The following is a 17739-nucleotide window of genomic DNA, read 5'->3' on the forward strand; positions in this document are numbered from 1 at the left end:
CAGGGGTCTCTAGGGAGGAGGAGGCCCGATGACGCCCTCCCCACTCCCTCCGCTGCCCCCCTGGAGCCTCGCGTGCCCCGACACTAGGGATGGAGGGCCCCGGAGGCAGGTTCCAGCCACAAGGTTGGTGAGCCGATAACCATGAGGGGAGCCTCCCGGAATCCGGGGGAATGCAGACGCCTCGCTCGGATGGAAGGGGAGGAGGCCTCGGGCCCTTTCCTGCCCCTGGTCAGACGTCCGGCTTCGAGGACCCATCGGGGCGGACCCCAAAAGGCATCAAGGGGGCCGGCGGTCACCTCTGCAGACCCGCAGGGTCAGTGTCCTGCTCCGGAGCACCTCCTGGGCCCTGCCTTGGGGGCGAGCTGCCCCCGGACGGAGCAGGCAGGGTCCAGCTCCTCTGACTGCGGGCAGGAAAGGGGGGGTTCCAGCCCGGTCGGCAACAGAGCAGGAAGCTGCAGGGACAAAGGGGGGAGCATCCCGAGGGGCGTTTAGGGGCCGGCCCCCCAGCCTCGCTGTGGTAGGGAGACAAGGGGGGGCCTGCTCGCTCCCCAGCTCTGGCTGGCTCTCTTCCCTCCCACGAGGAAGCCGGAGAGCGCAGGCCTCGGGCTCGACACACAAAGGAGCAGCCGGGAGTCGTGGCAGTTCTTTTAATGTGGCTCCCGCCGTGACAGGCCTGGGTGGGCTCTGAGGCTACTTCAAAAGAATCCAGAAGCGGCGGGGCAGGGCCGCGGCCAGCTCGGTGCCCGGGCCAGCTCCGACGGCCCCACGCGGGATCCTCCCCTCGGCGGAGCTCCTCGTCCCGTGCGCGGGGCTGCGGCCCTACCCCAGGTTGGCCCTCAGGAGCGGGACGGGCTGGCCCTTGCTGCCCTCGGGGCCTTCGGTGCTCAGCCACTCCATCTTCTGCTGGTGCTGCTGGATGGTGTCTTTCACCCGGGCGTCCATCATGGCCTCCGTGAGGACCCCGTCCTCCGAGGCGTAGGCCAAGGCCTGAGGAGAGAGGACAAGGCCGGGATGAGCAGCGGCCGGACACCCCCGCCCCCAGCCTCCCCGCCAGACCCGCCGAGGCACACAGGAAGCGCTGCTGCACCCAGGGCAGAGGCTGGCCTCAAGGCCCCCCTCCCGGGCCCCAAAGAGCCTGGCGCGCTCTGCGCTCCCGGAGGCCGAGGAACAAGCCCGAGCGCCCGCGGCCGGGCCGGGCGCGTCCAATGCAGGCAACCCGGGAACAAGACGGGAGGCAGAGGCCCAAGGAGCCCGGAGAAGCGCTCTGGAGGGATCTAGAGGCTCCCCTACCGCAGGGCCTCCACCACAGCCATGGCACTTTCTTTTTTCTAACCAGTAAAGCCTTTAGAAGACCAATTTTGTGACCGACTGTCCTGGATTCCAATCTAGGCTCTACACAAGGGCCCCGCCCTGGCTGGCTGGCAGCTCTGCGCCCCAGGGAAAGGCGTGGGGCGGAGGACCACCCCCCCCCCCCATGGGCCCAGCACTCTCATGCCTTTTCTTTTCTAGGATTCAGAACCAAAGTGGGCTGGATTGGGCAGTCCCAAGACCCGCATTCAAGTCCTGCCCCACTTACTTATTACTGGGCCCAACAAGCGTGGCTAAATCGCGGGTCAGACAGAGACGACCCTAGTGATTACTTGACAGGTTTATTCTAGAGATCAAATAAGATGCTGCCTAGGATGTGCTCTGCAGACCCCAAAGTGCTGCTAAATGTGGGCTGTCATTTTTTAAACCTCTACTTTCCGACTCAGTAACAACTCTAAGCGTGGGAAGGGCTGGGCAATGGGGGTGAAGTGACTGGCCCAGGGTCACCAAGTGTCTGAGGCCACCCTAGAACGCAGGCCTGGCACTCCACCCTGAGCCACGTGGCTGCTCCCATGCGCTAGGGAGGCGAAGCCAAGCAGAGCTGGATGCGAGATCCCCGGCGGGGCATCCCAGACCCTGTGGATCAAATGTGCAGACACCAAACTAGCCCAGGGCATGATGGGACCCAGAAAGGTCCACACAAGTCAGAACCCAAGAATGGATCCGACGAGATGAGACTCAGCAAGGCCACATCTAAAATCACAACAGCTCAGTAAGCCCACGGCGGGGGACGCGTGGCTCAATAGCGTCCGTCTGAAAACGGCCTGGAGGTTTTAGGGGACGGCAAGTTCCGTACGACTCTGCCTAGTGATAGGAGAGCCCAGACAACGAGGCCACCGTCAGCGCTTTTATGCAAGATGAGTTGGGGCAGCCGGATGGCTCAGTGGATAAAGAGCCAGGCATGGCGATGGGGAGGTCCTGGGTTCAAGTCCTCGGCGAATAAAGCTGGGCATGTCACTTAACCCGAGGCCGAGGCCTTACCACTCTTGTGCCTCGGCACGGATACTTCATATCCATTCCAGGATGGAAGGGAAAGGCAAGAGTTGGCTCCACTGCCTGTGTCACGCCACGGCAGCTGACCCTTGTTTGGTTTGCAGCAGCACCATGTTGGAAAGGTCTAGGTGGGCCGGAGAACACGGAGAGAAGAGCCGGGATGGGGAAGGGCCTTGAACGCATACCCAATTCTGTCCAAAGTACGGTGACTTACGCTGGAGGCCGGCTGGCTCCCCTCTCTGGGCACGCAGTGAAGAAAGCCTGGGAGAGGCCCGGCGTGAGACCATTCGGAGGGCAGATCTGCAGCGTGCCAGATTCTGTTGTCCCTCGGGGGGAGGTCCGGCCGTCCGGCCTTCTGACGTCTGTGGCATCTCCACGGGTGCGGCTCCTGGCCGAGTGGCTGGCCATCGCCACAAGGACCAAGAGCGGCCCCTGCCTCTCACCTGTCCCCGATCCAAGGTTGAGCTGGCCTCTGGCCTTCGCTCTGCCCTCTCTTGGGAGCAGCGCTACGTCTCTGGGAGGCACGGCTCTCCGCTGGAGGACGGGGTGAGGGGAGGAGAGGCGCCACTCGGCCACGCCGGATAGACGCACCACAATGGTTTCTGCGGCCTCGAGTCAGAGCCTGGCGCTGCCCGACAGGAAGCGTGCCCCTTTGGGCCAGCACCCAGTGCTGGTTGCCTGTGGCACTCGGGTGTCAGGAGCTGTGTGGCCAGGTGGAGCCGTTTGGGGCTGTTGGTATGCCCCAATATTCCATGCGAGAGCTAGGGCCTGGTGACCTTGAGCAAGTCATTTCCCCTCTGGGCCTCGGCAAGACTGGCTGCTTCCCAGGGCGGTTATGAGCACGAGCGCAGAGCGCCAGGCCTGGAGTCAGGAGTCAGCTAGGCGTACCCTGTCTGTGGCCAGAAGCCTCGGTCCAGAATCCCAAGCCTGTTCTCAGAAACCGTCTTGACTAGGAGGCGGCTCTGCCAATCTGCCCTTCTAAAGCTCCGGCCTTCGGTCGGCAAACACCAGCCGTGTCCTGAACTTTCCAGTTTCTCCCCCACGATTTCCTGCTCTTGAGCCCCTGTGGCAGGCCCAGCGTGCCCAGCTGAATGGCCAGCAGTGGACACTCGGAGAGAACTGTGGCCAGCTTTCTTACTGACTCTCGCCTTCCGCCTGAGGAGTCGTGCGCCGACAGCAAACTGTCCAGGGAAAGCCACGTGTTTCTGTGGGGGAGAGGCCTTGGGCCGGCCACCGGCCACGCCGCCCGTTAAGGCCAAGCCCGCCGGGAGCCTCGTTTGGGGTATCACTCCCCTCTCCGCGGGAACGCGCTAAGTCTGTGATGGAGACAGCAGAACATGCTTCTAAATATATCTGTCAGCACAAAAATAACTCTCTCCACTCCCACCTCCTGCCATTCCCGCTGTCCCACTGCCGGGCCTTGCTTTTTTGGGAAGCGGAGACACATGTCGAGAGCGCCCGGCTTTGGGTGTCGATACGGCCCCCAGAAGACTAGCACGCCTGTCCTCTCAGCGCTCCCAGTGACCCAGGTCATGCCGACCCACGCCGTGCCACGCTCCCGGGGGCAACGGGGAGGGCTGTAGCTGGAGGGTCAATGTAGGTAGAAGCCGCACGGAAAGGTGCCACTGACCCATGTCTCCTCCCTTCTGGACAAGGGACACGCGGTGAGGCGCAGTTCCGGAAGCAGCAATCCACAGTCCCTCCCTTGAGAAAGATTCCAGGCAATGGGATTCTAGCTAGTTGGAGCAAGCAGGGTATCAGAGTGGGAATGCCCGAGCCAGAAAGGACCCCAGGCAGTCACTCAGGCCCATCTGTCTTAGGAGGAACTTGAGCCCCAGGAGGCAGCTGATCCTCTGGAGGCCACCGACTCAAGTCTTAAACCTGACCCGATGAATAAGAAATAGCCCTGAGAACCAAGAGGAATGGATTATGGAATGTCTTTGGAGGTTATGGCCCCCATGCAGAACAGGTGGGCCTCACCTCAATTTAGACCCCACACCCAAACCCGAAAACGTCTCAATAGTTAATTTTTCACTTGTTTTCTGATCTCAAAAATACTTCTTAAAAACAGTTTATGAAATGGCCACGCCTGCAATCTTCACTGTATCATTTTCCTGGGCTCTCTTAAATTCTTTTGTTTTCACTCAAATATTACATCCATCAATCTTGAGACAAGCAATCTGAGGCCCGAGGAGCCTGCCCCGGTGTTGCTTCCTTCTCAACAGTGATAACTCCAAGTATCGCCGACTATCTCTCAATAGAGTTTTACAGTCTAGGTCAGGCACTGTTGTGAAGCTTATAGGAAGAGAATGGATAGAGCTCTGTGCACATTGGACACACAGTAGGTGCTTAATTAATCTGGATGGGCTAATAAAAAGTCAGCTCCTATATGTTAACGGAGAAGTTTCAAAATACTTTCCCATGGTAGTTAGCTTTCACCTTTCCAGGGTTATCGTTCACAGCGTTTCAGGTTCCGTGCTGGCCCAGATCTAAACAGTCCACCAGTCTGGAAGGCCCAGCTACCATGGCTAATTCACTAAGCCTATGAGGGAAAGTTCTGACCAAATGGAATCCCAATCTGTATTTCATATCTTAAAAAAATCCCAAGATCTCTGTGGCATGTGTTGAGAAGGTTGCCTTTATTCAAATACATCTCCCAGAGTCCTGCACTTCAACAACAAAACCTGGAAGGGGCCAGTGGGTCAATCCACTGCACATATAATAAGGGGATAAGAGAATATCGCCTCTGACTCCTGACCAAGGGCAAAGCCCAAGGGGGAGGCCTGGTCCTGCATCTACTAAGTCCCAAGCCACAAGGGGAAGGCCTTGCCCACACGTGGGAGCTGCTGGGAATAACAGTGAAATCTGAAAATGGCTTTAAGCAAGTGTGGTCAAGTCAGGGCTTAAATCTATAAGGGAAATCAATTGTCTGCATTATCGCTGTTTCATGGTTTCTGAAGAGAGAGACCATGCCAGCCTCCTGTGGTTGGGGCTGAATGGAAATGGTTAAGCATTAATCACCTGGCTGGTGATGGGTCCCCAGAGAATGGCCAGAAAACCACAGCATCTCTGCAAAGGAGGCAGACATGACCGACATCTGACAGAAAGTTGCGCACGGCTCTCCGAGACTGACACCAGAGGATGCACAGCCCATCCTAAACTACCTCGGTTCGATTTGGTTTTCCACTCTGTTCACCTCAAACAGCTTCCCCAGATGCTGCGAAAAGAGAACTAGAACCCGTCACCTAGCAACGAAATTTCCACTCCCTCCCCCTTCCCACCCAAAGCCCTTCAGGGTATATTCAGCTAACTGAGATATTGGGGACAGCTGAGGAAGCTCAGTGAGAGGAGGGAGCCCCAAGCTGCAGAGGGGGAAGCTAGGAAGGATTAGGAAAAGCATGTACAACATTGCTGAGTGATTATTTCTAATGGCACCAACTCCTGAAAACCAATAAGATTCAGTTTAGAACCATGGCTCCCGCCTCTAAGAAACCCAGCAAGGCCTGAGACCCCAAGCAAACAGAGAAGCCGTAGCCCAGGAGGCCTTTAGTAACAGTGGGACAACCTGGGAAGGGTCATGAAGGCCTGAAGGAGACAGGGAGGGGATAAAGGAGATTCAATGAGGCCCGGCTGACCTGGGGAAAGTCAATTACCATGTTCTGAAAACGGCCTCCTTATTGCTCCACAAAGCAATTTTCTACAATTTGCAAAAGAAAAGGGCCACTCTCTTCCAGCATTTCAATACTGTTTTAATAAGCGTAATTGGAAAGCAAAAGAGAACCCTTCAAACCCAGCAGCATCTCACCTCTCAGATCCACGACGACCCCATGGATGGAGGCGGCCTCAACAGGGCAGAGGTGGGTAGAGTTCAGAGGAGAACTTACCTTTCCGCCAAGCTCCCCCTGCACAGCCCTCAGGATGGGATCTGGCCACAGGGCAGTGTGAACCCACATCTCTCCACCCTGACCTGCTCGGAGGCCAAACAGCAGTGCCAGACAAGAGACGGCAAAAAAGCGAGGAAGCCGCAAATGCACACCGGCTGGTATTTTTCTTAAAACCGAGCCCTGTTCTACAGACCTTTTCTCTCTTGTGGTTAGCAGAGGGAGAATCTTCCAGAGCACTGCTTGCTGCCTGGCTCCCAGGGAAGGGGAGGGTGCAATAGGGCTCTTGGCAGGCAGCCCTCATTGTGGCCCTGCCAGCCCTTGACTCTTCAGGTCAGAATGAGAGAGGGAAGGGATGGCAGAGGCCCATTTAGTGCAGTCCCATTCTCTCGGGAGGCCTAGAGGTGTGAAAGGGCTTCCCCAAGTCCCAGAGGTCCCGGGGCCTCCAGTCCGGTCTCTGCTCCACAGCTCACACACAGCCCTGGCTGTTTGGGTGTGGACATTCAGAAGTGTTTCTAAGAAGGCACATTTCACACCAAGTTACTTTGGTCAGAAAAGGGACCCCAAGCACAGCCGGTAATCGGCCGACTCCACTGATCTCCATGAACAAGCCACTCACCAGTTTGGTGCTGCAGTGGCGGAGTCGTGCCCCTGGTTGGGACAGCTTTGGGTCTGAAGAGCTGGCCAGGTTTCTACATGTCTGTGGTCCAAGAGAGTCAGCTCTAGCTCACTTGGGCAGGAGGTCACAACACAGACGGAAGACTTGCTTTCAAATCCTGTTTCACTTAGCTGTGTGACCTGGACAAGTCACGTTACCCAGCCCTGGCTGCTCTTCTGTCTTAGAAATGATACTAAGATAAAAGGGTTAAACAATAAAATAAAATATGCACATAAAATAAAAAAGAAAAAGAAGTGCTTTGCAAACCGTAAAGCTCTACGTGACTTCTTTTCAAGTTCTTCCAGAGGCTCTTTTGGGGTCTGACACCCTTTCCTTTGAGGCTTCATGTTTCCTTTTGGGCACTGTCTTCTTCTTCTGAGTTTGTATTTTGGTGTTGTCACTAAAGCAACGTTCTAAGATCAGGGATTTTGGGGGGTCTTCTGCTCCATGTTCTAGGTGTCCCCCCGTTCCCTTATCTATTTATTGAGATTCTTCTGTTCCTGGGGTAGAGGGTGCCTTGCTCCAGGCCTGCAGAGCTCTCTTCTCTGGTACTTGGCCTGGTGACTCAGCGTGCCTCAGGAGATGGCCCTGCTGGCTTGCTCTGGGGAGGTCTGTAGGTGTTCTGTCCAGCTTTATTCAGCACCTTAGCTGTTTCATGGGCCGGGTCAGTCCCCTGCTCTGGGAGCTCATAGTTCCTGTCGTTCAGCCAGTCCTCCTCTCGGCTCACCTGTAGCCCCCGGAGTCTGCAGGTTTCTGCCTCCTAGGCCTGTGTGGACTGGCTTGGGCTGGGCTTGTTCCCTGATGCAGCTTTGTTGTCGCTGATGGAACGGCAGTGGGTTGGGCTGCTCCCAGTTCTGCCAGTTCTCCCAGATGCTGTGTCGCCTGTGTCACTCCCAAGGGAGATGGGTTCCTCCAGGCTTCCTTTGTTTTGAGGTGACTTATTTGTGAGCACACGTGTGTGCATGCGTGTGCATGTACTGAGGAATCGGAAGATCCTTTACCATGCCATGTTAGCTCCCAGCACACAATTCCAGTAAGACGCTATGCTTCTACCACCCCCCAACATGCATCAAGAAGGCCACTGCCCCGTAACATACTATATGAATGCTAACCATTAATGTTACTTTATATAAGGGGAAATGGAGGCCCAGGGCAGATAACTGGTCTGTTCAAGGTCCCACCACAAGAGAAATGTCTTGACTCCCCCCAAGATGTCCTCCTCACTCTAACAGAAGACCGAGAACTCTCCACATCAGGTCACACTCAATGACAAGTATGTGTCCCCTTTCCAGTGGGTGCTGCAGGCACTCTTGGGTACAAGAGAGGCGCGTACTTGGACTTGTTGGGGAGTGCTTGGCTGGAGTACAAACTAAGGCTGCCCTGAGGTCACGGTCACCCCAGGGGATCCATCCACTGCCTCCCTCCAGGGGCTGCTTGATCATCTTATTCCCAGGGCAGTTGACTCATGCCATCCTGGGCTTCCCTCCCAGGGTACCAGGAATGGATTGGCCTTCTTGGTCAGACCAGCAAAGCTCTCTGCTGTCACAGACCATCACGTCTGAGGCAGAAATGGCTACATGCCATTCACGGTTAACTGAGAGAAGTCTCTTTTTACCCCAGACAACCCTGGCCTCCCCTTCGAAGTGACAAACAGGAAAGCCGGCCCCAGTGACTTTCATTCCCTTTTGAGGCTCTCCCTGCTGGCAAAGGTATAAATGGACAGGAAAATAGTCCAAAGGAAGGGTGTGAGGAGACAGAAAGCAACTCAGCCCTCAAGAGAACACAATTTTAAAATGACAGGATGCAAACACACTGTTAAAGTGATGTGTAGACAACCAAAAATGGCTGTCTAGGCTCACATCTGCGTTTGAGCGTTCCAGAGCAAAGAAGTACATCTAAAAAACCAGTTACCAAAATAGGAATCATTAATTGGATATACAACAGACTTTTACTACCGTGAGCAATAAATGCATTGGCATTTAGCACAGCAATCTTCAAGATGACCCAGGGCTGCTCCAGGCCATGAGGACATTTACTCAGGATGGGGATGGGAAGGAAAAGGCATGGCAGTCTGGCCTCACTGACTTGAACCCATTTAGAAAGAGAAAACTTTAAAAGGCCAGATTTTCGGAACTTATTTCATCTAATCGCAACTCAATAACTGGAATAAGAAAATCGAGCCCAAGTCTGGCCAAAGGTCCAGCCCCCCAGCTTTCCTGGGCTGCTTTGCCGGTCAGGCACTCCACAAATTTTGCCCTCTCACCTCCAGACCGTCCTCATCACATTCTTAGTCAGAGAGCTGATCCTGTGAATCAAGTTCAAACTCTGCCCAGGCCCTGACAGATGGACAGGCCAGACCTTATCTCCTGACTTCCCCAATGACGAGGGCCAGCCCCCTCTTGCCGAAGGGCTTCTCCTCTGTGCCCTCTGCTTCCATGACTAACTCTCTGCCACAGAGGCCCCTTCGCCTGCTGAATTTCCTCATTCTTTAATACCACCTTCTCATTGAAGCCTCTCCCTGTGGGGGCCCGTGGAGTTTGGAAAACGTTGTCTAGTCCCGGCAATCTGTCAAGAGAAGGGTTTGGAGACCCCTTTCCAGTCCCTCCCAGCTTTGATCGTCTTAGCTAAGCTTCTGGGGGGCCACCATAGGATCATCCCGGCAGCTGAGGGAGATGAATCACCCAGCAGCCACAGCCCAGCACTTTACTCGTCCCCATTCACGCCTGCAGGGCTGGCTTGGACACTACGTGACACATTGCAGCAGGCGCAGGGAGAAGGCTCCATTTGAGCTTGTTCTGCGTATTTTGGAATCAATTCTTGGAAAAGGCGTTGACAAAAACCCCGATCCCATCACCAGAGAACCAGGGTTCAGTTGGAATCCTACCAAGAGGACAAAACGGAACAAAGCATGGGGTACTGCAGCCCCCATCAAACCGACATGCCATCAGGCTGATTTATATGGAAAATGTGGTCCTCCCTGATGATGCCAACCAACAGAAATGCCAAGCCAGCAGGTAAGGCAGACATCCAACACACATGGACACACACTCATTGTCACAGGAGATTATGCAAGATTCCATCTTAGAATCAATATTGTCTATTTGTGCCAAGGCAGAAGAGCAGTAAAGGCTGGGCAATGGAGGTTAAATGACTTGCCCAGGGTCCTACAACTAATGAACTGTTTTGAGGTCAGACTTGAGCCCAGGACACTGGGACACCCAGCTGCCTCTGCCAGATATTTTCATGAACTAAGTCCCTTCGGGAGTGGAAGGAAGAAGTCACTCCTTGGAGTCAACCGAAGCAGGAATGGCCTGCTCTGTACCTCTAGTTGTGATGAGATGTGTCTAGAAAGGGAAGCAGACCCAAGTGGTGGTCACTCCCCTATCACCCAGAACCTAAGTGAAGGAGAGGCCTGGAGCTGGTGAAATGGGGGCTTAGGCTGGGGGGGGGGGGGTAATGGTGTCACCTCACAGCCAAGCCTTTCTAAGTGGCAGCTCCAGGACACCACACGGGCGACTTACTCCAACAACAGAAATGTGCTCTGGAGAACAGGCTGACAGCAGGTCAAGGCCCCAAAGGCCCCATCGAGATATTCCCGGGGGCTGTTTCTATCTACTCGACCATTAAATAGGCAAGATGTCTTCAAATTTGAGGCTGAAGGCACTCTAATTAAGAATCCCTGCATAGCACCAATCTCACAAATCCCCTTTACACTGCAAGTCAGTCTTCCCACTCATATCTCATCTCTTAAAGTTTCTCTTGACAATGGATGGTGTCATTTTGGGAGAGGCTAAGAGATTCAAGGAAATTTTGCTTTTGAAGTCAAATCAATAAATTGTGTTGTAAAAATTCACAGGAATGAAATGAATTAGCCCCCTAAGCCCCATATAAATGGGCTAAAAAGGAAACAATAGGCAATGGGTAGAACCTATGAACTTGGGGACCATTTATAATGGGGATCCCAGGATTAGAGCAGGAAGAGACCACAGTGGCCATCCAGTACAACCTCCTTGGGGGTTACAGGCAAGGAAACCGAGGCAGGTCCATGTCAGCAGTGGACTCTGAACCCAGGCTCAGTGGCAGACCCAGTCATTCCTAAGCAGTATAGCTCCTGGGAACAGACTTAGGGACTCTATCATGCTTTCTAAAAAGGATGCAAAACAAACCCATTTAGTCATGTAGCCTGGCAGCATCAGGCTAGGATGGCTGTTTCTGTGGCTGTCATTTTCAACATTTGCCTAATTATTTGTACAGTCCTATTTGCAAATATTCAGTGCTAAAATGCGAATCACCGGCAGGAACATTACAGTTTGAAGGAATTTCATCAGAAAAGTGGAGGGCAGAGGAGAGTGTGGAGGGGGCTGCCCCAGCCATGGGTCTGCCTGTATGTTGGTGGCTGGGAGGGCCAGAGAATTGAAGTGGCAGGACGGGTCTCCTTTGGCAGGGTTTATATGAAGTCAATCCCATCCTTCCCCCACAAAGGAATCCCTAGATGAACCAAGCGGCAGGTTATTATTTACAAAGCTGAAGGAAAGGAGGGGACCCACTAGGAGACCTCTCCATCAATGAGCACCAGGCCTGGCCTCGGGACAAGAACTTCAACAAAACACCAAATACCTGCAGCTCTTACAAGGACAGATCTACTGGTCCTGCCACGTGAGAGCCAACCCAAGTAACAAACTTTAACGTTTTGCTCCCTTGTCTGACCGTTGGCTCCCCAGCTATGGGCTCAGGGGGTGAGCACCAAGGGTTGGAACCAGAGCTCCCCCCCCCCCATGTTCAGAACCATCCCTTTCCCGAGTCATCTCAATGCTTCTTAGTTTACAGTTAGGAGGCTACTGATGCTGGATGGCGTTCAGCAGGAGAGGCACATTGTGGGTTTTTGAAGGGGCTGCTCTGAGACCCTTGAATCTAAGATAACACTTTGCAGTAGGAAAAGCCCAAAGCTGAGCTGAATGTTGCCTTTACATGGGTGAACAGTCAGATGGGGACCAAGGTTCTGGAGGTGGCAGCAGCTGGCATCACCAGGCACCCTCCTTACTCACCTGCCAGGCCACAGCGAGCTGTGAGATCTCCCGCCCAGACATGCCTTCAGTCAGCCTGGCTACCTCTGAGCATTTCTTCCCATAGTCAAACTGGGCCAGCTTCAGGCGCCTGAAAGGAAGGGGAGAGTCGGGGGTAAGCACTGGGTCCCTCTGGGGAGCAGCCACCTCTCAGGGCCCAGAGCTAGGGGGGAGAGGGACCTCAGAGGCTGTCTAGTACAACCTTCCTGGGGCACATACGTGTTGCTGATGGTGGCTGTGCTGGCTAAGGGCAGCTTCTACCACTGAGAGGCTGGACTTACACTGATGGCCCCAGTAGTTCAGTGGTCAGTCAAGCACATACTATGTGCCAGGCACTGCCGTGGCCCGTGGCCCCAAGGAACTCCCAGCCTAATGGACCAGCTGTGCCTAACCCCTCTGGGGCAGGATAGCAGTGATTGTGAAAGAAAATGAGCATGCCAGGCAGAGCCCCAATTCAGGTCAAGGGAAAAAAACGGAGAGCTGGAAATGCAATGGCTGAAAACCACCCTTCCTGAGAACCAGGACACACAGAAGAGCCTGGAGGAGGCCCTTTCCTCTCCAGGACATAGGGGTTGTGGGGCCCAGAAAAGCAGCTTCTTTCAGAAAGGAACAAGCCCTCCCAGGGGCTCCAGTTACTGGCTGTGAGTCATCAAAGAGCTGTGGATCATGTCCCTTCCCTGCTGACAATCGTTCCCAGAGTTCCTGAGCTGAGGAGACCCAATTCCCAACTTCTTTCTTGAGTGCTCAAAATAGCTCTGAGCCCTGTCCATGGAGGGAGAGACACTGAAATCAAGGGCCACTTTACCTCAAAACAATGAGATCACCAGTGGATAAACAATGTTTGTGAGCGCCACGGATGCCTTCTGCAAAATGTTCCCAGCACAAAACAGGTGCAGGAAAGAAATGCAGCAGAGACTGCAAACCCACTAAACCCGACAGCACAGGGGCCTGGCAGCACACACGGGCAAAAAAGAACTGCTGCTTCTTTTTCTCAACCCTTACTTTCTTAGTACCAGTTCTAAGACAGAAGAGCAAGGGCTGGGCAAGGGAGGTTAAGTGACTTGCCCAGGTCCCACAGCTGGGGAGTGTCTGAGGCCAGATCTGAACCCAGGTCCTTCCGACTCCACGCCTAGAGCTGATCCGCTGTGCTACTTAGTTGTTCCTCTGAATGAACTTCTTAATGGCCTCTAGGCTTTGGGGCTCACAAACGGCCCAGGAGATCTGAGGCAGTGGAGGTGTTGGGTAGGGCAGCTGAGCACCAGCTCCATCCGGGTTAGGAGACGCTGGGAGCCGAGGCACGTGGCACCTGAACGATGGAGCGGAGGCCCTGGAGGCCTGCACACTTACTGTTTTCCTTCCGTGGCCGGCTTCAGAACATACTTGTCAAAGTACATTCTCACCAGGCGCTCTCGTTCGGCAAGCTGAGGCAGGTCGAAGTTGACCATTTCATCTATTCGGTCATTAATGGCCCAGTCAAACTGCTCAGGTTGGTTACTTGCTAAGACCAGCATAAACCTGTTGGGATAAGCCAAAGGAGATCATCATCATGCGTGTGTCTTTAGCACGGGATCATCACTGGGCGCAATAGTCATGAACTCGAAACCGCCCTTACCAAAAGAATTCGTTATCATTGTCTCGAGTCCCCGTCTGGGAGGAAATCCCCCCCCCCCCAAGTCTTTCCTCAGTACATACTACAGTTTAATGGAAAAAGTCTACTTGACACAATTCTGCAGACTCCAAACGAACAGACAAAGGAGGCAAAGGCGGCAGCCTCTCCTCTCAGTCCAGGGCAGAGGGATCGGGACGTCCCCTCTTTCGCACCATCGCTCCCTCCCAGGAGGATTTCCTTTCAGGTGCTCCAAGTTTTGCCGGGGCTCCTGCATATCTGCTCTCTTCCACACGAGTGGATGCTACTGCAATGCACGAGTGTGCTTTCACCATCTGTTTAATCTAAGCCTCACAGAAGATGGAATCCATGTCCCATGTGGGTCACGTTCTCTGCTCTAGGAACTGCACAGCAGCGTAGCTTCTAGCCCCACCAGCCCACCAGCCATGCCTGCCTAGGCCAATTTCTCAGCAGAAAAGAACTTCTCATATGGTGCTACGGAAGCCCTAGCCCAGCCTGATGCAGCCCCAGACCCTGGAAGCACAGAACCGCAAAGGGCCCCAGCCTTCAGAATTCCCATCTCCACAGGACTCTTGAAAGGCTGCGTTACCATTTAGTTGCCATTAGTCCCAGGAAAGACTTCCAATAAAGACTTTCCTAAAAGGAAAAACAGAGCACCCAGGAAGATAAATGACCACAGGCAGGTGACAAACTCCAAACAAAGAATGGCTTCTGTTTATCTCCTTGAGTAATCCCAGCTACTCCCTGTGGATTTTACTGAGGAGTTCTTTTTTTGTCTTCAGGAATTCTTGATTTCAAAAGTGTGGCTCAGACACCAGAAGAGATTCAAAACACGCCATGTTTTTGTCAAAAGTGTATATAGACAGGGCAGCTGGATGGCTCAGTGGATGGAGAGCCAGGCCTAGAGACGGAAGGTCCTGGGTTCAAATCTGGCCTCAGATATTTCCCAGCTGTGTGACCCTGGGCAAGTCACTTAACCCCCATTGCCCAGCCCTTATTGCTCTTCTGCCTTGGAGCCAATAGTACTGATTCTAAGAGGGAAGATAAGAGTTAAAAAAAAAAGTGTATATACACAAAGCTGACAAGAGGATTCAATGCCAGCAAGACACAAGCCTGAACAGGTGAGGGATGAGGGACAGAGTTCAGGAAATGCCCCTCAGGGGTAACTAAATCAAAGTCTGGTCTACTCTGTGGAGAGCCTCACTGAGTCTTTCCTGCTTAAGGCTTTTCCTCCCTAGCTAGTCAGGAGACAACGGACCAAAAAGTTAATGTGACCTCACCCCCAAGGGTCCTGGCCCCTTCTGTCACTGGGAGCTACCCTGCTGGATAGGTACCGGGTGGGTATCTTGATCTCAAACTAAGCCATGATGCTTTGGACACAGCAATCAGGGATTTTTTTTCTCCAAAGCTCTATGAGAAACTTCAAATGTGGTTTAACTCACAGGTATAGGAGACAGTCCCCCTTTTATAAAAGCAGAAGGGGTTATTCTTCCTTCCTGGCTCTGCCTTCTTATAAATGACCCCCCCCCCCCCCCCAGGCAACAAGGACACGATTCCCCTTTTTATCTGATGAGGCTCCTGAGGCTACAATACTCTGAGAGTGAAGGGACAGTCTTGAGGCAGGGCTAGTTCAACCAAAGGGACTTCTAAAAGCCGCCCTCCGGGAAGGGCCAACTCAGGTGAGTGGTCTGTGCTGGCCCTCCTCAAGGAAGTGAACAGTAGCGTCTGGGCAGGGAGGCTTGAATCGGACTGCCCAAGTCCTTCCTGGGGAGAAGTAGCTACTAGGAACCTCTGAGTCATCACAATGGCTCTCTTTGGATTTCACGGCCACCTCCCTGTATACACTTGGTGGACCACACAGCCAGAGACATTCTAGAATTGAGACAAATATGCAAATGCTGAGGAAAGATACCATGGAGATGAAGGAAGAAGGGGAAGAAACCACCCCACCAGGCAGGAAGGCATCAAGCACACCTGTCAGGACAGCTCCTACACTGAGGGAGCCCTATTCAAGCAAAGCCTGTCTTCTCCTACAGATTGCTCATCCTTGGTGCTCAGATCGTGGGAGAGGTTAAGTCCTTCTGATTTAGGGAGAATGGGGAGCCACGCACCGGTTAGTGCCCAAGGCTTCTTTAGCTAACATGTCAGCCTGAACCACCACTGATCTAAACACAACTCAGGAACATCATGGCCTGGAAGGTCTCAAGTGAACAAAGTGTGTGTGGGGTGTGTAAAGAATGAGTGTGCGTATACATATTTTTCAGGCCAGAATCTTCTTTTTTTGTTTTTTAAACCCTTACCTTCTATCTTAGAATCAATACTGAGTATCCATCCTAAGGCAGAAGAGCAGTAGGCCAGGCAATGGGGTTAAGTGACTAGCCCAGGGTCACACAGCTAGGAAGTGTCTGAGGCCAGATTGGAACCCAGGACTTCCCATCTCTAGGCCTGGCTCTCAATCCACTGAGCCACCTAGTTGTGCATCCTGCCTCCCCCTGCCCCCCCCCCCCGCCCAATCCACAATTTCACAGAACTCAGGATGACAGAATCTGAACCCTGGATCTAAACCTAGTGCCTGAGAGTGTGGCTGCTGGCCCACTGGGAGACGGGGTTTCCACCTCATTCTGCATTCTTACTTGTTGCTGTGTTGGCCTGTCCGGTGAAGGAATGCATTCAAGGTGGCCCGTAGGTCTTCACTTATCTTCTCCTGAAAAGATGTATTTCAGACAGTAGTCAGTCACACAGGATGTAGACAAGGCTACAAATGTGACTCCTAATGACTGTAGTCTAAGTAACTAAAGCATCAGGCTGCAGTCCATCCCTTAAAGGTACATGTTTTTAGGCCAGCCGTCAACAACAAACAAGGTGATAACTAATCAGAAACAGACCCTAAATAGGTTGTTCTGAGTATATGAATAAATCTAATATTACAGGGAGAATGACTTTCCAAGCCACACAAAAAAATAATTAAACAAAAAACCCCACAAGAACAACAATAAAACCTGGTGGTGATTAAGACCTTCAAGTTAGGAGCTTTATCCCAAAACAAGCCTCAGAGGACCATGGTGACCCCCGAAATACTGGAAGGATTGGCCAGCAGATGAGGAGGGATTAGACAGGCTCCATTTGGCCCCAGAGGGAGACCCAGGAGGAGCAATGGAAGAAGTTTCTGCCAAATAGCTTTCTGGTTTTAGCAGATCTTTGTATTCTCAAAATTTAATGAATTCTGAGGTTAAGTTCAATAGTTTTTTATTCTTCTTTGTATTACCTGTTTTATTTATTTTTTAAAACCTCTAGCTTTCTTCTTAGAATCAATACTAAGTATCAGTTCCAAAGCAAACGAGAGGTAAGGGCTAGGCAATGGGGATTAAGTAACTTGCCTAGGATCACACAGCTAGATTGCATCTGAGGCCACATTTGAATCCAGGACCCTTTTCCAGGCCTTGACTCGCCATCCACTGAAGTCACCTCACTGTCCCTAGCTGTCCTATTTATAATAAGTACCAAACAATTTTGATATTTACTGCTTGAAAATAAATTGAAGGTCTGGAAGCTTTCATTTTTTCCCTTGAGATTCTGGGCCTTTTGTTCTTCCAAATGAATTTTGCTATTTTGCCCAGCTTTATGGGATTTCTTTGATAGTATAAATAATAAAGCAATCCACTCCATAAATCTGTTATGAAAATCCCGTCAGTTATCAGTTATTCTCTAAGAATGCTATGCTTCTAAGAGCAATTCATAATCTATGCAAAGCTTGTGTGTACCTAAACAAATTGTCTTAGTTATTCTATGTATGTTGTAGATGTGATTTTGTTTTGCATATGATTTCCTCCTTGACATTGTTATTGGTATTAAGAAATCTTTTTTTAGTTAATATTCCATTCTGTTATTTTATCGAAGATGTATTTCTCTTTCAATTAGTTTCTTTACTGATTCTGTATGGTTTCCAAGAAAGCTAACATATCAGCACCCATCAGCAGGTAATGATAATTTTTTGTCTCTTTGTCCATGTTTATGCTGTTAATTTCTTTCTTTTGCATCTTTGTTGTTCTTAGCATTTTTATAACTGTGTCAAACAAGGGAGAAAGGAGATATCTTTGTTTTATTCATGCTTAATAGGAAAGTTGTACATATAATCACAAATAATTCCAT

General features: G+C 52.2%; 1 protein-coding gene across 1 annotated transcript in view; it reads right to left on the bottom strand.

The window, feature by feature from the left end:
• Nucleotides 1–633: 633 nt before the first annotated feature.
• Nucleotides 634–17739, bottom strand: part of LOC100011951 (ATPase family AAA domain containing 3A) — a 67379-nt gene continuing 50273 nt past the window's right edge. Inside the window, exons 13-16 of the mRNA XM_056796033.1 lie at nucleotides 16224–16294; nucleotides 13311–13478; nucleotides 11946–12054; nucleotides 634–987 (exon numbers count right to left, since the gene is read on the bottom strand). Coding sequence (XP_056652011.1) covers nucleotides 820–987; nucleotides 11946–12054; nucleotides 13311–13478; nucleotides 16224–16294 — 516 coding nt within the window. The 3' untranslated portion in view covers nucleotides 634–819. The remainder of the gene's footprint in view (nucleotides 988–11945; nucleotides 12055–13310; nucleotides 13479–16223; nucleotides 16295–17739) is intronic.

The sequence above is a fragment of the Monodelphis domestica genome, chromosome 4, assembly GCF_027887165.1.
Source record: "Monodelphis domestica isolate mMonDom1 chromosome 4, mMonDom1.pri, whole genome shotgun sequence".
NCBI classification, from domain to species: domain Eukaryota; kingdom Metazoa; phylum Chordata; class Mammalia; order Didelphimorphia; family Didelphidae; genus Monodelphis; species Monodelphis domestica.